At 46.6% G+C, this 18,921-nt stretch overlaps 1 protein-coding gene across 3 annotated transcripts in view; it reads right to left on the minus strand.

The window, feature by feature from the left end:
• Nucleotides 1-4,131: 4,131 nt before the first annotated feature.
• The window catches only part of FNIP1 (folliculin interacting protein 1), a 64,588-nt gene continuing 49,798 nt past the window's right edge, over nt 4,132-18,921 (minus strand). For all 3 annotated transcript variants that reach the window (XM_054288203.1, XM_054288201.1, XM_054288202.1), the window contains 7 exons: nt 15,639-15,785; nt 13,525-13,694; nt 10,791-12,216; nt 10,265-10,433; nt 8,583-8,780; nt 8,128-8,243; nt 4,132-7,317 (listed from right to left, as the gene is read on the minus strand). In XM_054288203.1, coding sequence (XP_054144178.1) covers nt 7,239-7,317; nt 8,128-8,243; nt 8,583-8,780; nt 10,265-10,433; nt 10,791-12,216; nt 13,525-13,694; nt 15,639-15,785 — 2,305 coding nt within the window. In that variant the 3' untranslated portion in view covers nt 4,132-7,238. The remainder of the gene's footprint in view (nt 7,318-8,127; nt 8,244-8,582; nt 8,781-10,264; nt 10,434-10,790; nt 12,217-13,524; nt 13,695-15,638; nt 15,786-18,921) is intronic.

Genomic DNA, 18,921 nt, shown 5'->3' on the forward strand with positions numbered 1-18,921 from the left:
ATGGCCCTGACCTCTGGCACTGTGGCACTGCAGGGCTCTCCCAGCCCGTGTTCCCCTGTGACCTGTGCCAGAGGAAGGGGCTCCCTCCCACTCAAAAAGAAAAAGTTCTGGTTTACTAAAGTGAAAAAGTTGAGCCAGAGTAGGGCTTCCATCCTGCTGCCCCTGGCTCGTTCTTCCTTAAGATTTTTCTTGGTCTATAATTTCATTTCTGAAAAGCTTTCTCTAGAGAAAAACTGTTACCAGAGGGGCTGGGTTGCAGGTCCTTAAGGAAGACAGCACCAAACTGAAAGCACGAAGGGTCAGTGAGAAGTGAATCACAGCATCAGTCCCCACCAGCACTCGGACTGGGCGCTCCTCTCACAGCCGGGGGCCTGGCCAAAGCTGGGACATAGGCAGAGCAGCTGTGTCATAAGAAAAAGGCATCTGCTTATCGCCTGTGCTGCTTTGGAAATCCAGGACGCGCCTGCGGCCCAAATACTTCCTCTGGGGTGTTGCAATGAGGGCTGCTGGCCGGGCCGGAATGGCTCCTCCGTGCGGCCCGGCTGCACAGCTCTGTCTGCCCCGCAGTCACGGCCGCTCGCCCTCGCTGCTGTCTGGGCACCCAGACAGTGCCGGGCTGTACTGCAGGGCTCCGACATGGAGCTCGGGGGAAACCTGGCCTTGAAACAAAGCGAGTCCTACGCCCCAGTCAGTGCCAGCAGGAAGCAGCCCCGCGGCCGGGCTCGCCCCGCGAACCACCTGGGCCGGTTGTTCCGGCCGCAGCGCATCGCGGCACTCCCTGGGCGCCGATGGGATCCGGGGCACGGCCTGCCCTGCCCACACAGCCACGGCCAGCGCGGGCATTGCTCAACCCACGGAGCTTTGAGCAACAGCAGCGGGCACGGGCAGCGCCCAGCGCTGGCGTGCGGCTGACGGGCGCTGAGGGGAAGGGCGCGTGTCCCCGCCGCGGCCTCTGAGGTCATGCCGGACGTGGGAGCTGCCGCCTCACCACGAACCACTCCCGAGTGCTGCAGGTGTCCTTTCCTTATCACCGGCATCCCAAACCGCCGGACCAGCTACTTGTGTCACCTGCCTTTACTCCTGCATCTTCTCGTGCCGTAACTCCAGCCCCGCTGCGGCTGGTTCTCGGAGCTCAGACACTGATCCCCACCCTCCGAGCACATGTTGGGAACAAACAGCTGGAACACACAGAGGCTTGGAGATCAAATTCTGCCGCTGAACAAATATTTTTGGTAATGAAAATAAACAAATACATGGGAGTAACATGCTGCTTCCTGCTACTATGCTGCTTCTAAGAGACAACAAGCTGCCTGAGAGCCTGAGCAAGACCCAAGTGGGTGACATGTAGGTGATGGCTCACATGAAGCTGTTCCTGTCCAGAGGCCACACAACTGCCCAGCCCTGCAGGCCAGCAGGTGTTGCTGAGGCAGAAAATGCTGCCCAGCAGCAGTGCCTCGGTGCAAGGAGAGTCACAGCACCTCTGCAACACATAACCCCTCATGCCAGCTCTTCCACCAGGTCCCTGTGGGGACCCAGCCCCATGGGATGCTCCACGTTGGCACTTTCTGTGCCAGTCAGGGCAGGAGCTCTCACTCCTGTTCCTCAGTGCTGAGCTGCCTGTCCTGTAATGTCTGTTCCTTCCCACTGACCACAGCAACGGGAAAATTAACCACCGCTTTGGGAGAGCTACCAGGCCCACTGGGCACAGATGATTTACCTTCCAGCTCCTCGGCCAGAGGACTCTCAAAGCAAAGCCACTCCTGCTGGGGAATCAGGTTCTGCTCCAAAAGCCATAGGATTTGAACTTGCGGTTCTTTGGCAGTCAAAACAGAAAAGCACTGCTTCCAGTAAAGAAGCATCTCCAGCCAGCACCAGCAACTTTAAAAAACCCTAAGCACTGGTGTATTTAAATCTGCCTGTAGCAACAGCAAAGATGATCTTGTACAGGGGGAAGACAAGAAGGCTGCAGGGATGGTGTGCAAAGTCTGTACTGCTCCTGTACCACAAAATAAATGAGGGGATGGCTGGAACAGAATGTGCATGCTGCAGCACATAAACAGAAATGTTCCTTACAGCACAGAGACTCAAAAGTCACATGTATCTCCAGGCTCTCTGCTTACTTTTACCTCCAACTACAAGGCCACTATTTTTTAACAATAAGTGTTTAAGAGAGAAGAAAGCAACAGCAGCTCAGCAAAGAGCTGTTAAGAGCTCTGTGCTTTTGTGCAGCCAACACATCAAGCTGCTTCCCACCCCTGGATCCAGAAACTGTCCTGTGGTTACTCTGCTCTAAGCCACACGGAAAATAATCATATCCTCTTCTGCACACCCCTGGGAATAATGTGGGAGATGAGAGACGCCATGGTACTCGGGTGCCTGTGGCTTCCTTCCTGCCTTTGCCTCAGCTAAGTGAATTAGCTTTTGCTTTTGTTTCAGGAAAATAAAGGGAATTACAGAAAAGGAGCAACAATACATTAAAAATATTGCCTAGCAAGTGCTATGTCCCAGTCTTGCTTGAAAGTTAAAAAGGAAATCAATTCTGGGCATTAACATCAGCATTTTCTGGATGCTGCAGTGATTACACTGCTGAATTTACTGCTCACATCATTGCTGCCAAACACCCACACAGACACATGACTCCAGCTACTCTTGCCATCCCCGTCAGGAGGACACCTCATGATCATCTACTCTGGTAACACAAAATTCTCTGCCCTCTGTCAGGTGCACTCAGCCCAAGGAGCCCTGCAGGAGGTCTGACAGTGCACAGTGCACATCTCAGTGTTCCATGGCAGAACTCCCAGCTAAAGCCCAGCATCTCCTGCTGCAGACTCTGCTGGAGCTGCCTGCTTGACACCTTCAGTGCTGCTGTGGGACTGCACGCTCTGCCTTGAGAATCCATCATGGAACAGTACACCAGGCCAGCAATAACCCCCCAAATCAGCATTATTAAAAGGCAAGGAATCCCATGTTAATTGCTTTTGTTGACTCACCCACACAGAGTACTGCCCATTGACACAGTGTTACTTGGGATGCCAGCAGAGAAGGCAGGCAGAGCAATTCATCCCTGCACACAGGGAAACCTCAGGGTGGTGTTACACGACCAGGTTAAGCACCCAAGAGTCAGTTGTTGTGGCCTTCATTCGTCTGAGAGAGGACAAATTCCATTCTTCCAAACACTCCCATCATGGGCATCCTTTTACAGGAGTTGGCAGGTGCAAGTGGAAATCCTAGAAGGCTCCTGTGCTGTCTGGCTGTGCTGAATGTGGGACCCACAGCATTCCCTCGTCACTGCAAGACAGGGCTTGGGGACACTGACCTCAGCTCATCCCTCAGCTCATCCTGCACCTCACATGTGGCAAGGGCACCTGGGGCAGGTATGTACCAGGGCAGGAATCCATGTAGCATTTATCAAAAATAGAAGATCAGCTGCTTCAGGCAAAGGTTTCCATCTTCTGCTTGTCCTTTTTCCATTCTCTGGGAACACAGGACCTTATTTAACCCAGATGCTTTAAAGCCTCATTTATACACTCTGCTACACCTTCCTAATTGTTTTTCCTGTTGTATGATTATTACTTCACTTTTCTTGGCAGCACTGCTATCACAATTTGAACTTAGACTTAATAAAACCTTACAATGACTCCTCAATAACCTTCATTCCTGTGCAGCAGCCCAGAGAGACAGAGAAGGGATTGTCCTCAGGCAGATGGGCAGAAATGAGTGACAAGCACAATGGCAAACACCTCTGTGACAAACTTCCTTGCAAGTCACTTTAGGAATGAATGTACGAACCGGTGAAAGACAATGGCTTTCTGCTTTCTGCTTATGTTTGTTCACCTCACACAAAGTCAAGCATTGGTACAGAGCATCAGGACCTCCCTCCCATCTCACTGTTGCCTTCTGGGGCCCAACAACATTCACAGCTGAAGGGACAGCAAGTTCAATCACAAATTCCTATTTGAAACAATTAATTCCTTACGAGTTCCCAAATTAAAATGGCTGCAGCACTGAAAGTGCCAGAATCAACGCCCCAAAAAGGGGAGCTGAGAGGAGACAGATGTCAAATGTAATATGGTTCAGTCATCCACAGACTCATAGCACATGTCAAAAAAGGGACACATAAGGTACCAGAACTAAACTGACATACTGTATTTATTGCACAAATTTCCCCTAAAATTGGGAATGGTTATTATAATACAAGTGCACATCTTGGGAAATATATACAAAAACAGAAGAGATAACAAGTATGTACATTTTACCCAGCATTTTACAAGTACCACCATCTAAATAATTTAGAGAAAGCAAAAAATATCATAAAACATTTCTAAGAACTAATAGGGAAAACATATGCAAGGTGTAAAATCTGTTCTTTTAAACAGTTTTTTGTTCTTAGCAGCCCAGTGTTTGCCAATTGCAACAAAATCAAATTTGCTAATTTGTGTGCCTAGTATAATTAGGTTTCAGCCAGAAAATTAAGACATGTTAATAATGGAGATTGGGAGCAGTGGAAAAAAATAAATCAAACATTAGTTTTCTATTCACATAAAAGAATAGTGATATATTTTAAAAAGTCAATTCTATATCCTGTAAAAATCCCTTTTCGTATTTAACAAACGGACATACGTACCACATTGTTCACGTACCCAAAAAGTTCACTCACAGGAAAACTTCCCATCACACAAGGGTTTGGTTGTGCTCTGCCACAACACTGCTGAGAGGTGGAGGGGCTGCTGCCATGCCAGGAGGGACTGGCACTGTGGGAGGATGATGAGGAAGCTGCATCCGTGTCTGCTCCATCTGGGGCTGACTGAGCACACCATTAATGCCATTACTGGCTGGTGCTGGGCAGAGGGCAGCAGAGAAGGTGCCACTCAGAGCCACCTCCTTCTCCTCACATCAGTCATCACTGCAGGCCTGCAAGGGCCTTTCTGGAGAGTCAAACCCATTTCAAAGTGACCCCAACAATTGGCACAATAAAGGCTCAAATGAGGACCAGTATTGTCCTGTAAGGATCACTGTGAGCACAGTCCTGGGGGATGCCAGGTTGAGGGTGCAGCTGCCCAGCTCTCTGGGCACCTGCTGTGGATGAGCTCACCCACAGAACCCTCCTCTGCCAGCCCCAGCAGCACAGACACTGCCAAGTCCCTTTGCCAGTCTGAGCACAACATGGTATCCAACTACTGCCTGTACCACATGTCCTAGCAAAGAGTTAAACATCCATGTTCTGAGTGCAATCCTATATTTCATTAGAATTGTGTTTACACAACTGGGCCCCTGTTTTGTGCTCATTCCAAAAGCCAGATGTAATATAATTGTGTGGCAAGGGAAGGACATTTGAAAAATGGGAGAAACAAATCCTTGGATCACATATTAAACATGAGGTTTTCCCCTGCAGCAGTCAGCATTAGATTTTATATACAAAAGAGTTTCCAATGACACTGCCTGTGTGAATGTTGGGGTCACTTCCTGATGTAGACTCAGTCCTACATGGAAGGGAGGGTGGGTTTGCCACGTAGATCTCCCTGAAACAGAGTTTTAGGTGACAGATTTAAGTAGTACTGAAAAACTACTCCAGGTGAATCCTGGCCCCAAAGAAGGAAGGGAGGAGAGAGGTGGGGCAGGGATCTCTCCTATTGTTTTCAAGTTTATCAAATGGTTAAAATAAGATTTGTACTTAAAGTAACTCTGCAAACAACAATAGCAGGCGTGCTGTACTATTGAAAAGATGATTACAGAATGATGTATTTATAGAAATTTTATAAAGTTCAGCGACCAAGTGAATACGTGTCTCCTACTTGTGTGGATAATCCATGAATTTCAATATGCTAAACCTAACAGATGAAAACAGAAGCTAAAAATCAGCAACATTAATTGGCTGCTAGGACAAATATGGAAAGCAAAGCCTAGAATGAAGTGTCCAGTTAAACTGAGGTAGTAGAGCCTTCGAAAACATAATCCACCTCCCACTGTCTATTTACATTACTTACACCAGGTTGGGTCCATCAGCTACTCGTACAGCTATTGTATATACAATGACAAACCAGTGATGGCTGAGTAAAAGAGAAATGCTGAGAATAAAAGAAACAACATTTCCTGCTGGTAATTACACAAGTGAGTAGAAAAGGGATTAGAGTTATCTGCAGCAAGGGTATATTTGTCAAAAAATAATTTGGATATTATTACACTATGGTGTAATCAATGTTCTTGTTTTTTTGTTTGTTTTAAAAAATGTATCAATTTGTTACCTGAGCAATTAAGGGTAATAGTCTACTCATTCTTTCCCCAATGCTTTGGTACAATTATTTCTAGTTCATTATTTCAATAGCTGACTGACTGCTGTAAAAAGAATATGATGGTCCAAGATTTTATATATCATAAAAAAGTTAGAGGTAATTGTCATGTCATTCTGGGGAACCCATGGGGAAATTTCAGCCAACGTTCTCTTTAGATTATTTTTGTTTTTAACATTTTGATTACGTTGACGAAGAAAAGCATCATTTAGTATAAAGCAACATTTAAACATTATAAACATTTAATACTGGTTACAGCATCCAGCCAAGAATCTCCATCGCTAGTTTGTCTATTGGCCTCTTCCTCCGTTCTCCCTGTCACCCTCTGTCCCCCACTATTTCCTCTTCCCAGGAGAAAGATCATAAATAAATTCTGTAGCTGACTGTCATTAATAAGTTCCTTACAAAAAAACCCCAGGCCTCTGCCCCGTTATTCCTCTGGGAAGTATTCAGAATTGGACTATGATGTGAAAAAGTAGAAGTTGTTTACAAATCATTGCAGCTTGAGAATTACAGATCCTAATGTGATCCTCATCAGCTGCAGCCTGGCTGAAGGCAGCTGCTCTCAGTTCAGTTTATAAGGGGTGATGGCATCATGTATTTCTCAGAGCAGTTCTTCCTCCATTCCCCAGTGTAAGTCACAGTCAGCCATTGTGGCAGAAACTGCTAAAAAATGCATCTCTTCAGCTTTGCTAAAATCTCCACTTTTCTGTGGTGGAAATCGTGGGCTTACTCAGTTTTCCTTTCTCCTTTCTTTATCCTTTTTATAAGTTGCTAAGTGGGAGAGGAGAAGTCTCCAACTGTTTGCACACCATGCAGTCATATATGGAGGTGCTGCAAGCTCAACAAGCAGTTTGTTTTACTTGCTGCAAAGAGAAAGGAGCCAGAACAAGTTGTCTTCCACTTTGTTTCCAGAGAAGCAAAAAGTCAAAGTCTGTGGCCTCTGGCATTTTAAAGCAGGATCTGGGCAACGTACGGAGAGTGAGTGCTCGCTACAGCTGCCAGCAAGGGGAGGTCGCTGGATTCAATCCTGAAAGGAAGCAGAAGAGTCATGTTTAATCCAGCCTGAAATGTCACTGGGCTGAACACGTGTCAGAACCCACACCGCCTGCTCGAGCCCCAGCACTTGCACTGGGGCCATGGGTTACACACTGCAGCTGCCAGATTGCTCCTCCCACCCCTCCAGATGTGCCTGCTCCCACAGTGTCAGCACTGCCTGAGCTCCCACCTGTCTGGTGGGGTTTTAACAGGGCCAACAAACTGGTGAGGAAGCAGATGGGGGAAGGAAAATTCCTGCCTAACTTCAGAGTAAAGGGAATAATAGTTGGGAGACACAGTACAGGAGCAGAGGACCAGCTAAAGCTGCCACGTCCACACCACACATGCTCTGTGTGCCTTCCTGCTCACACTGCACTCCTCTGCAGGAAAACGTATCAGAGCCTTCCTATAAACACCCCTTAAATAGCTCCTCTGCCCATGCCCCACACCCACAGAGAGGTATTATGTGCCTTACATGACACAGAGAGTGTTTCCTGCCATGTAGGGGAAGTCAACCTGGAGGAATCAGGTGCCCCATGCTGTTCAGTGACGACTGACCAACTAAGGGAGTTTGATAAGCTCCTGAGTGCTGAGCCCCTCCTCCTGCCCGCAGGGAAGACAGAAAGGCTGGGGGATCCTTGTGATTGAGCAAAGCCTCAGGAGAAGCCTGAAGCCATGGGTAACTTAGGAGTTCCAGTCCCATTTAGGAATCCATTTTGCCGTGCTTAGGAACAAGCCCAGGCGCAGGGTGTGGCACCAGGACACCCAGGGTAGCACTGCTGGGACAAGGTTGTGACCATACCCCAGCACCACGCCCAGCTCCTTGACATGGACTCTCATCTGGCCCTTGAGATACTCAGACAGCATCTTGCTTTTGAAGTAGAGCTCCTGCAGCCGATCTTCCAGGTGCATCACACACTAAAAAAAGCAAAAGGAGTTGTGTCAGGGAGAAGACAGAACCAAACCAGAGAGCACAGATCCCATCCCCCTGTTGACTGTTCTGTGGCTGTGTCTAGGTAAGATATTCACTGGCAGGACTTTCATTTTTGAGCAGAAGCCTTTGATTACATGTTAAATCAAAATTAATGAGGCAGCTGTTTTGATTAGAGTGGCATTTCAATAGGCATCACAAACAGCTACACCAGAAGTTGCACTGGCTATGAAAACAAACACTAGGCAGAGCCTTACGTATCTCTGACCTAGGAAGTTAAAGGGTGCTTCAAAACCATTGCCCTCGTGATTTCCATTTAGACTTACAAAGTTTGGAGATAAATTATGCTTGTAAAGCTGAAGAGTGGAATGAAGCAGGTTGGAGACGAGACTGGAGACTAACACTTCTTTTCCCAGTTTATTCTCAATCATTCTCCTCTGGCTACTGGCCACTTGCACCGTCCACTTGTCCGTGTCTGCAATAATGCACACAGCTTCTGCAATGGGCTCGTCCAGAACAGGGTGCTAGGAACAAAAAATGAAGAGCAGAGCCCCAAGAATGACAAATGACAGCACTCTTCACAAAACTTTTCACAGAAGTATCCATCCTGGATATTAGGAGAGCATTGCTGGATAGCAGGATAGCATCCCAGGCACTGCTTCACCTAAAATACATTTGCCCACATTGCATTCCATCCATTAAAACCAGCAGGGTTTTGTGAACAAGGCACAGTCTTAGAAGGATAATGGCTATTTTATCTTTTCTTACAGGCTTTAAAGCATGTCACTGGCTGACAGTAACATCTTTTGGTATTTGATATAAAGAATTCAAACATATCTAAAGTGTATTTTAAACTCCTAAAACTGAAAGCACCAGAAATCCAACTTGCTATTTAGTGTGTTAACGAGGTCAGATTATCCCCAGCTGTCACAGGTTTTCCTTCACGGGAGGCCAGCAGAGGGAGTTAGGAACCAAGCCTGTGCCTTGCCATTCCCCCCTGCTGGCCTTCCACCTCTCCAAAGCCACGAAAAAGGGTTCAAAAAGGGATATTTGGAAACCCACTGTCCTTCCCTAATAAATTTTCTGGGCTGAACTGTTAGCAATTATCTGCTTCCAAGGAGTCAGCAGGGGCATGCAGAGAAGGGCTGCAGGTCTAATGCACACTGTTGAAGTGAGAAGTAGGGAAAAGTGGACTTTTTGGAAGATCTCAGGAAAGTGGCTGCTGTTTTTCCTTATTCTCTGGAGACTAAACTGGATGGGAGCAGATGTCACACTTTCAGTGACAGCCTGCTTTCTACTTCTTTCCTGGTAAAAGGGGGAGGAAATACCACACTTCCTAGTCATGGCCCAGTTCATCTAGGGAAAAACTGCTGTGGAGGAGAGATGATCTCCAACACGTCAGAAGCACGAGTTCCCTTCAGACCATTATCTTTACATTGGTTTCTCCTTTTCCAATGAGGACAGTGCTGTTGGACACATGGACTACCATCCTAAAGAAGGAGCAATGTCTCCAAAACACTGAGCATTTGTGATGGAGAACACATTCTGCTGCACAAGCAGCAGCACATGAGTCAGACGTGCAGGGACAGAGCAGGGAGCAAGGAGAGCTTCTGCAGCACTGCAGAAGGACTCTGTGCCCAGGGAGAGAGGCACAACCTCAGAATATGGGCTTGCTTAACATCATTCCATCCTGTGGGGACACAACCATCAGCTGCCAAGCTACAGGAGACAGTGATACAGCTCAGCACCGAGATCCATCTTCCCAGGGCACAAGCCTCCCAGCTGGCTTCAGTGGGAGCCTCATCGTTCATGCTCCAGAATTGCAGTGAAATATCCACGTTTTTCAGATACATTAATTGAGAGAGAAGAAAAATTGGTGACCTGGGACTGGAGAAATCTGACAGGAGCTGTGACAGGAAATATTTCCACTTCCAGCAGGTTTGTACCTTCACAAACATTTATCTTTCCCTACTGTGAGAAATACATTTACCAAATATAGCTTAATTACCTGCACAGCATGAGACAAATCTGACACCAAACAGTGCCTCAGCTTTTCATCACTTCCTATTCCTTGCAAAACAAAGTCAGGGACGTAAGAGGAACAGTAGCCTCCTAGTAAGGATCTTCCAAAATTGGCAATACTGGGCTGGACAGAGTTGACTTCAACTAATTTTGACCTGCAAGAAAGGCATATCAAAGAGATGTACAACAGTAAACAGCAAATTCACCTTACATAGGATGCATTTCTATATTTTTCATATCTCTTCCAACTTGAAGTCAAGCACTTTTAAAAAAGTTTACAGTCAGCTTTTGCAGTCAGCTTGTCATGGAAGTAGAGAATACAAGCCAAGATCACAATACATCATTAGTATTTTTTTCCAGACAACTGATCTCTCAATATTCCTCAACAACCAGCAAGCTCAAGAGACACTTTTCCAACCCCTGATGCCAAGTTAGGCTACAGTCCTCCAAATATGTGACATGAGAAGAGGCTCCATCTTTGTAGGGCTCTGCTAGTGCTGAACAGTACTTACCCAGGGAAGGGAATCTCATATTCCTCTGCCCAGTCTTCTTGCTCTCCTCCATAATAGTTACTGCCCAGTCTAGTTAGATCATGGCCTGTATCCTCACTCTCGCTGTCACCCAGGGCACTGTCTGAACTCTCATTTCTTGGAATGTCCCAGTCAATTCCCGGGGCCACTTTTTTCTCTACGTTTTCCCTGTCCCCATGGGGGACGCGAATAGAGATTTTCTCTCTTTGGTCCTGCTCATTAAAGCAGTTTTTGTAGGTCTCTTGCCGAACAGAGTCCATAAATTTACAAAATTCACTAGGTGGTTTGCAAGCCTTTGTACAGAGTTTTTTAGAAAATTCTAAACTACTGTTGTGAGCAAGAAGGTTCGCAGCTGCTTGCCCTGGAATATCATCAGTAGTCTGGGTTTCAACCGAACTGTCATCAGTGAAATATTCATCAAACAGACTCATGCTCTCAGCACTGTATGGGTTTGAGTTCCAGCTCTGATGCTCACTAGCAACTTGAGGAAAGGGTTCAGCTGTCCCACAGTCTCTATTTTGGTCCTCAACAGTTTGTTTAGCTTCACAGTTCTGATCAGCAGACACTCCTGCCTCCGCTGCTGGCGGGCTGTGATGCCTGGCAATTTGTTCCACTACTGCCTGACTTCTCAGTTCAATGTCTGAGTCAGGTGACATGGAATCTCCGATGAGGAAAGTCACCTTTGTCTGAGCCTCGGCAGCGCTGCAGGGGAACGTGTCCATGAAGAGCTTATCAGGTGGCTTCTTCTCCACAGCAATGCCAGGTGTCCTTGTGCCCCCTCCCGCCTGGCTGCCCGCCTCCAGAGCATCCTCACTCCTCCACGTGCTGCCTGCTGGCTCCAAACAAGATTCTGTCCCCACACATTTCTCGGGTGAAGCTGACCCTGTGCACACCACAGTCTCCAGTTTGGCATCCAGGCAGGGCCTTGGCTGTGTCCCATCCACGGCATCGTCCTGGCCATCCTCAGGAACAATGGTTCTGTTCTCATCTGAAGAAGATTCCAGCTCTACCTTAGGAGTGCTTTGCATGTCTTCTCTCTCTTGCTGTGCAACACCTTCTATGTTCTGTGCAAGGGAGATGGGACATTTGCAGTATTTACAGCTGCAGTTGGGAGCTCTCATCTCCTCAGACTCGGTGGGGAGCAAGTTGCCCCTGTTCTTGTGCATCGTGACAAGCACGTACTCAGACTCTTCCACTTCTCCTTTCTCCAGCGTGGTAGTGATCACAGTGCCAGGCATGACAATGGCCTCATCTTCCCCATTTTCCAGAAGGTGTGTCTCTTGAAGTTCAGAGCATCTGATGAAGTAAGTGAGGAAATAAAGCAACCTCTGGACCAGGTCATGTCTTTTGCCAACCACGACTGTTTTTGCTAATCTCACAGGTGATCCAATGGCCCCATACAGGTCACCTAGGACAAGAAATTAAACACACAATTATTTGGCATCTATACAATAATTTATTCTTCTAACAGACAGCTGTTAGGCTGGTTTTCAAAGACCAGGTCTATAAGAGAGAAATACTGAAGCAGTAGAGTTAAAACAGCTATGCTGTATTTTGTTTTCAGTAAGAGAATCCCAAAAATGCTGTTGGTATGATCTGTAAGGTGAGCCACTGGTCAGGGGGACATCTGATCTCACACATCAGGGAGCATTCACACCACCTCACTCTAGCTTTGGAGGCTCATCTCCTGGGATCCTTGTACAGCCATGGCACAGAGGAGGCACCTGTGCCAAATTATCCTGGAGAGTCTGGAAAGTGGGCCGGACTTTTACCCACAAAAGAAAGCTGTAAAAGAAACAAACCTATGCCAGGAATGAGGACAAAAAGTGACCATGACAGGTGCATGGCTGAAGCCAACCTCCTTCTCTTGCCCTCCTTGAGTTCTGCCGTGGCTTGGATGGGGTGCTCTGGCTGTACTGAGTCACCTGGGCAAGTGGCTGTGCTCTGGAGGTATCAGGGCACTGCATGACTGCAGGGCTGAGGGGACAAGGAGTCCTCTTGAAGGCCACCCTCACCACAGTGGCTCCCTCAAGCCACATCAGGCCTGAAATCAAGTTTTCTTGCCAACACCCTGGCCATTCCTACCTGTACAGAAATAGGATAACCTCACAAAACCCTCCTTACCTTCCCTAATCAAATCCTATGACTGAGTTTGTGTGCAGAGCAGGACAGCCTGACCTCCCCTGCTCTTCTCCCCTGGGCAGTTATCAGACAGTGTGACCAGCTACAGCACTGACTGGGCTCTGAGACCTTCCCTGGGGCTTGCCAAGCTTTGACTTCCTGTTCTGCTTCACCCTGTTGTATTAAAAGTATGTTCACTTCTGATCAAAAGATGAATTTTCTTGATTTTCTCATTCCAGAATGAGGTTTAGTGATAGTGGCATCTCAAAACATAAAAGCAGATTTTCCCTACAGTTGGAGGAGGACCAGAGGAGGCCTGGAATCCTCCCCCAGCACCAGAGCAGGGGACCTTAAGGGACCCAACCCAGAGGACTAAAGAGGGCTTTACTTTTTGGCCAACATTTTTTAATAGATAATACCTTAAAACTTAGAGCTTAAAAAACCACAATGACCACCTCTAAGCTTGAAACACTTTTCTCTCATTTTGTATTGAAAATAAATAACCTGGGAGGGGAGTAAGCAGCATGATAAACCCCACCTCATGCACTCCCATTTCTGTAAAGCTGCTGGGGGTTCAGAGGTATTTGCCACCTACCAAGCTGAGCCCACAGCGGGTTGTAGGGATGAGTTTTGGCCAGCATGTCCACACTCTGGGAAGAATGCTTCTCCAGGAAGATCCTTATTGGTGGCTGGCCATTGGGCATGACAGTGGGGACCCAGGCCAGGTGGTTGGTCAGCACTGCAGTCAGCAAAGCTGGTAAAAACCTGAAAGCAAAATGTTCAATATGTTTTTTCTTTTTCCAGATACACACTCAAGATGTTAAACTGACAGCAGCTCTAGTCTATATGGATCAAGGATTAAAAAAACAAAATCAGCAGAGATCATCCCTTCAGTCTTGGTTCCTTGGGGAGAGAAAGGGTGGCTGGACTCTCCCTCCCACCCTGGCAAAGCTCTTTTTTAGAACACACATTTAAAGTAAAATGCAATATTTTAACTTTGTGGCATCTCACTTACTCTGTTTGGCAACAATTATAAGACTTCCTATTTTGCAAGTTTTATGTTGTAAAACATCTCAAAACCAATTAATTTCACTTACTGTAAGAAAGCAGTGGCACTGTGTGGCCCCTGTACTCCAAGGAGATCCCAAACCCCTTGTGACTGTGGATGAGAAGGAAGACTATTGCCACCAAACCTGTAAAACAGCTGGCTGCTGTGTTCTTTCACCTAACTATTGTGCAATTTCAGCCCATATGGCTGCTCCTTTTCAAAAATAACCCCCACAAAGTTCTGTAGCTCAGCCAGAGAAGCTGTGTTCTTATGCCGGCAAAACAGTTTTCACTGGCTAAGCAAATAAGGTGAAAAAACTTCCTGAAAAACATGAACTATCTGATTTACTGCAATGATAGAGCAAGGTTTCTGCTCTGTGGAGTTTTCCCAGTTGGTTTTCCTGGCAGGAGCTTGCCCAGGAGGCTCCACACACCAACACATGGCGCTGTTGGCCACAGTGGCTCATGTGTGGGGAGGAAAAGAGCCAAAAGTCTCAAAATAGTGTTATTTGAATAATTTACAAGCATCAGGAACCCTACAGCTTCCATGCAGCCACACCAGAGACAGCCGAAGGAGGAAAAGAGATTTAAAACTAAATTGGGAAGGATAAAGGGCTTAATTTTTCTCTGGTTTCCATCACTTAAAATCTATTATATTTAAAATAAAGAGAACGAACCCAAATAAATGACTATTTAAATGTAACCAATATGTACAGAACTCAATGGCAGGGATCAAAGGAGACAACCCCAGCAAAGACATCCACTGAAGCAGGAACTGATCTTGAGAAAATACATCTGCACCCCTCACAACTCCCTGGGGTTTGTCCCATTGCCCTGGGGCAGGAGCAGGCAGACCACAGTGACCACTGTCACAGTGACCACTGTCCCCATCTCCTCCGGGGACAGAAGGGATGACAAGGTGGTGGCAGAGCTGGAGGACGGGAGCAGCAGCCCCTTCCCACCCTGCAGGGAGCTGTGCCCTGACCACACATCTCATCTGCTGGTGCCATCCCCACCCAAACTAGGTTTGTGCTCTTTTTAGGACTGTAATGGAGATAAACCCTTTAAAAACTTCCCCTGCTCATGCCCTGAGGAAAGGGGATAAAGTATTGACAAAAGAGTAAATTTATCAGATTCTCCCCAGTTTATCAGGAACTTTCTTTCTTTTTCAGTTTTCAGCATCTGCTCACAGCTGGGGCCTGAGGTCAGAGAGGTGAGTGAGCACTAAAGAGCACAGCAGTTCTTTAGTGGCATTTTAAAATGATATTTAAGGTTTGTGGTCTGACAGTACTACAGACACAGCTCTTCCTGAATGTATAATCCTGCTCATCAGGATTATACATTCAGGAAAGATTATACATTCAGATGATTCTGAAAGATAAGTTAATGCATTTTGTAAGGTATCTTCACCCCTTTCCAGACATCCACATATATCACACACTTCCTATGGACATGTTTCAGATGTTCAGCCTCTATCAAGTTGTAGAGGATTGTGAGGAAGCAGGAATTCAATGAGATAATTTCTTATGTTTCAGAAAGAAGGTATTTATGGATGGCCTTTTGATTATTTGATTATAAGGATTTCAATAACTAATTTAAAAACTGGTTTGAAATACAAAGGCACAATCACATATGTCATTTAGAAACTAAAATCCACCATACTGATTTTTAGAAGCATTTTCCATCAAGAAAGTGAACTCCTTCATGAAGCGATGGCACAGCTGGTTCTTCTCTGGTGTCCCTGACATCATGGTGAGCCAGACAGGCTCCCCAATCCGTGGCATTGTGTACAGATTGCAAATAGTTGTTCTAGAAAACAAAACCAAAAAATCCAGGAGGTTAAAGAAAAAAACCAAACAAAACCAACCCCAAACAAAAAACCCAACAGCCCTCAAAAAACCAAATCAAACAAAAAACCCCAAACAACAACAAAAAGTAGAAATCCCAGCTTAAGAGAATTCTGTGCAACATTTAGATCCAGCTCTCATTTCTATCAGAAACAAAATTTCTCTCAGCAACCATTCTCCAAACCATGTTGTTCATTAAATAGCACAAATTCACCCTTTACCTCAGAGAGCTGAACCTCACAGGTTCCTCCTGCATCCACCTGACCTGATCCCAAACACAGCAACATTCCCTGGCACAAGTCAAGAGCTGCCCTGCTCTGAATGAACAAGGAATGGATCATTTCTTCTTATCTCCCTGCTTGTTCTTCATTTCATTTAAAATAAACTTCTGCTTTATTTATGACTAGGACAAGATTGTATGTATCTGACTTATAAAAATACCTTCACTTCCTCCTTGCTTTAAAAACTTGGTGAATCTCCAGGCCAAACCTATGAAGTGTGGGTGTGTAGAGCAGGGAAGCAGTTCACATCTTTAGCTTTAAATAGAGAGGATGACAGTAAAGGCACCCTGTGGCTGTACCTATTACAAACTCACCACATCCTTTTTGACTCTACAGAGGACAGTACATGTACGATTAAAAATTTGCTCTGCAGTAAAATACCAGATTAAAATCCCTCAGATTACTGTTAAATATAAAGAAGTTATAGTTTAAATTACAAAGCCTACATTATGACACTATGGGAAGCTGTATTTTTAACACAGTAAAAATGTAAGCCTGAAAAAGCCCAAAAGGACATGGGCAATGACTGATCAATTCAGGTTCCTCCCTGCCTAATGCACTACTTTTTCTAGGCAAAGTATTTTTGTTTTAAAAGGCAAAGATATACATTACCCCATTATCCCTAGCACCACCCCTGATTTATAAAGATCTTATATCTTCTTTTTTATAGATATAAAAACTCTTTTATAGATATAAAAACTTCTATATGTTCTCTGGATATCGTGGTCTCAGAATTTACAGACACTTCCAGCAGCAAAGCTGTGCAGAGCAGGCAGGCAAACACACTGGAGCAGCAGCTGCCAGATCCTCCATGGCTGAGTGTTTAAAGTGAAACTCCCAGAAGTGAGAGCAGCAGCAGCAGCAGCAGCTCAGCCCATCCCAGCCCAGGGAGGCACCCACAGCTCCTGGGCACAGATCAGCTGGGTGCTGACCCCAGAGCTGCTCCCCAAAGGGCAGCAGAGGTGACTGAGCTCACCAGGGCTGCTCCTGCAGGAAGAAGGTGAGGGGGCCATGGCTTTCTCTGCTTTACTTTTCCTAACAATTTTCATCAAATACAGAATCCATTCTCTAGTGTTCACAACAGCCAAAATCAACCCTGTGTTCTTCAAAGGTTAGACCTTCAAATCCTCCACGGCCAGAAGCACGATGAGAGCACCACAAAAGAGTCAGTGTGCTGGAGAGGGGCACAGCTGAGTTACCTCTGCACTCCCCAGAGGCTCTGCTGGGTCACTCTGGAGCAGCCTCACCAGCTGCTCCCCGTTACCCTCTGCTGCTGGCCCTGTTCTGGGAGGGAAACCCAGCCTGGTGAGAGCTGAGCACCAGTCCTGCTGCCCAGACAGGAGTGGGGCACACAGCCAGGGACACCAGCCCTGCCTCTGGGGCACCAGAGAGTCTCCAGCAGCACAAACAGTCCTGGGGTACTGGGGGTTCACTCCTCTGCAGGGGTAACCTGGGACTGGGGGGTTTATTAGGGGAAAGCTTTCTGTTCACAGCCCATTAACTGGAGCAGATGTTAAAGATGCCAAAAAAAAAACCAAACCCTCAAGTCCACAGATCTCAAACTCAAGGAGTTTCAAAGCTCAAAACAAGTATGAAAACTTACACCCCCCAGACACAGCTGACCTGAGAAGCTGAAGATAAACAGCACAACTTAATGTAAAACACAGTTTATTTCTCCATCCTATGCAAACTAACCCAAGCCAAGCTTCTTGCAGCTTGGCTGTTTTGAAAAAAGAAACTACTTCTATACTAAAACCAACATATTAAAATACTTGTTTTCGTTGAAAAGATAGCCCGAGTCTTGTGACTCGTTATTTACTATTCTGGTAACCCTGGCTGCATCTGCAGCTGATAGTGTTTCCTCCGAGCCAGATCAGATTGCCCTGGCCCCTGGCCAGCAGGCATGTGACTGCAGCACAGGGAACCCTCAGCCAGCCAAGGCAGCAATGGCACACAGACCAAGGGCAAGGATTAACTGCTTCCCAGCTCCTCAAACACCCAGGGAAGCTCTCCTGCCAGACAGCAAAGGGCAAAAACGAAAACAAAACAAAAAACGACACGAAGAAACCCTCCTCAAACACTACGGGGAAGTTAACAGGATTTTAAAAATAACAATCATTAAAAACTCACTTGGCCACTCTCCTCATGGCCATCTGCAGCAGCACCCCCTCCCCTCCCTCCCCACACACACCAGCATGTGAGGGAAAGCTCAGTTAATGAGAGACTCTACTCTTTTGAGGGTTCCAGTACATTTAAATTGGTTTATATTTGGAAACGCCTCTGGGAGGCTGAACTCAGGCTGGAGCTTCCAGGCACCTTGGCCCCAGCAGTGCAGCATGGAGCACAGGGGCCAGAAAGCCCCTCAGGAAACACCTTCACATCTCACAGGGTTTGAGAGCCAGTGAACCCAGCCTGGCCAAGCAAAAAGGAAGCCCTGAGCCAAGCCCAGCCCAATTCCTCTGGGGTCTGCCTGCCCTGAGGGCACAGGTGGCACCAAGGGGAGCAGCCCTGTCCCACAGACACCACAGCACAGCTGCTCCACCCTCACCCTCATGCACCCCCAACCACCCTGGCTTTCAGTACCAATTTTCAGAACCAATCCAAGACATCTTTCCCTGGTGCTGCGCAAACCAAACGAGCCAGACAGCTCCTCATGGATGAACATAGCACCTCATGGATAAAAGCATCCTGCTACAGCCCCCTATTCCCCAAGGAAAACACACTGGCCCTCAGCACTGTGCCCCCAGAGCAGCTCTGCTATTTAGGAGCAACAACATAATGGCAAAGAGAAAAAATAATCAGTGGTTTATAAAGCTT

The sequence above is a fragment of the Melozone crissalis genome, unplaced genomic scaffold (assembly GCF_028551555.1).
Source record: "Melozone crissalis strain CALT ecotype California unplaced genomic scaffold, PUWL_Pcris_2 ptg000061l_1, whole genome shotgun sequence".
Lineage (NCBI taxonomy): Eukaryota > Metazoa > Chordata > Aves > Passeriformes > Passerellidae > Melozone > Melozone crissalis.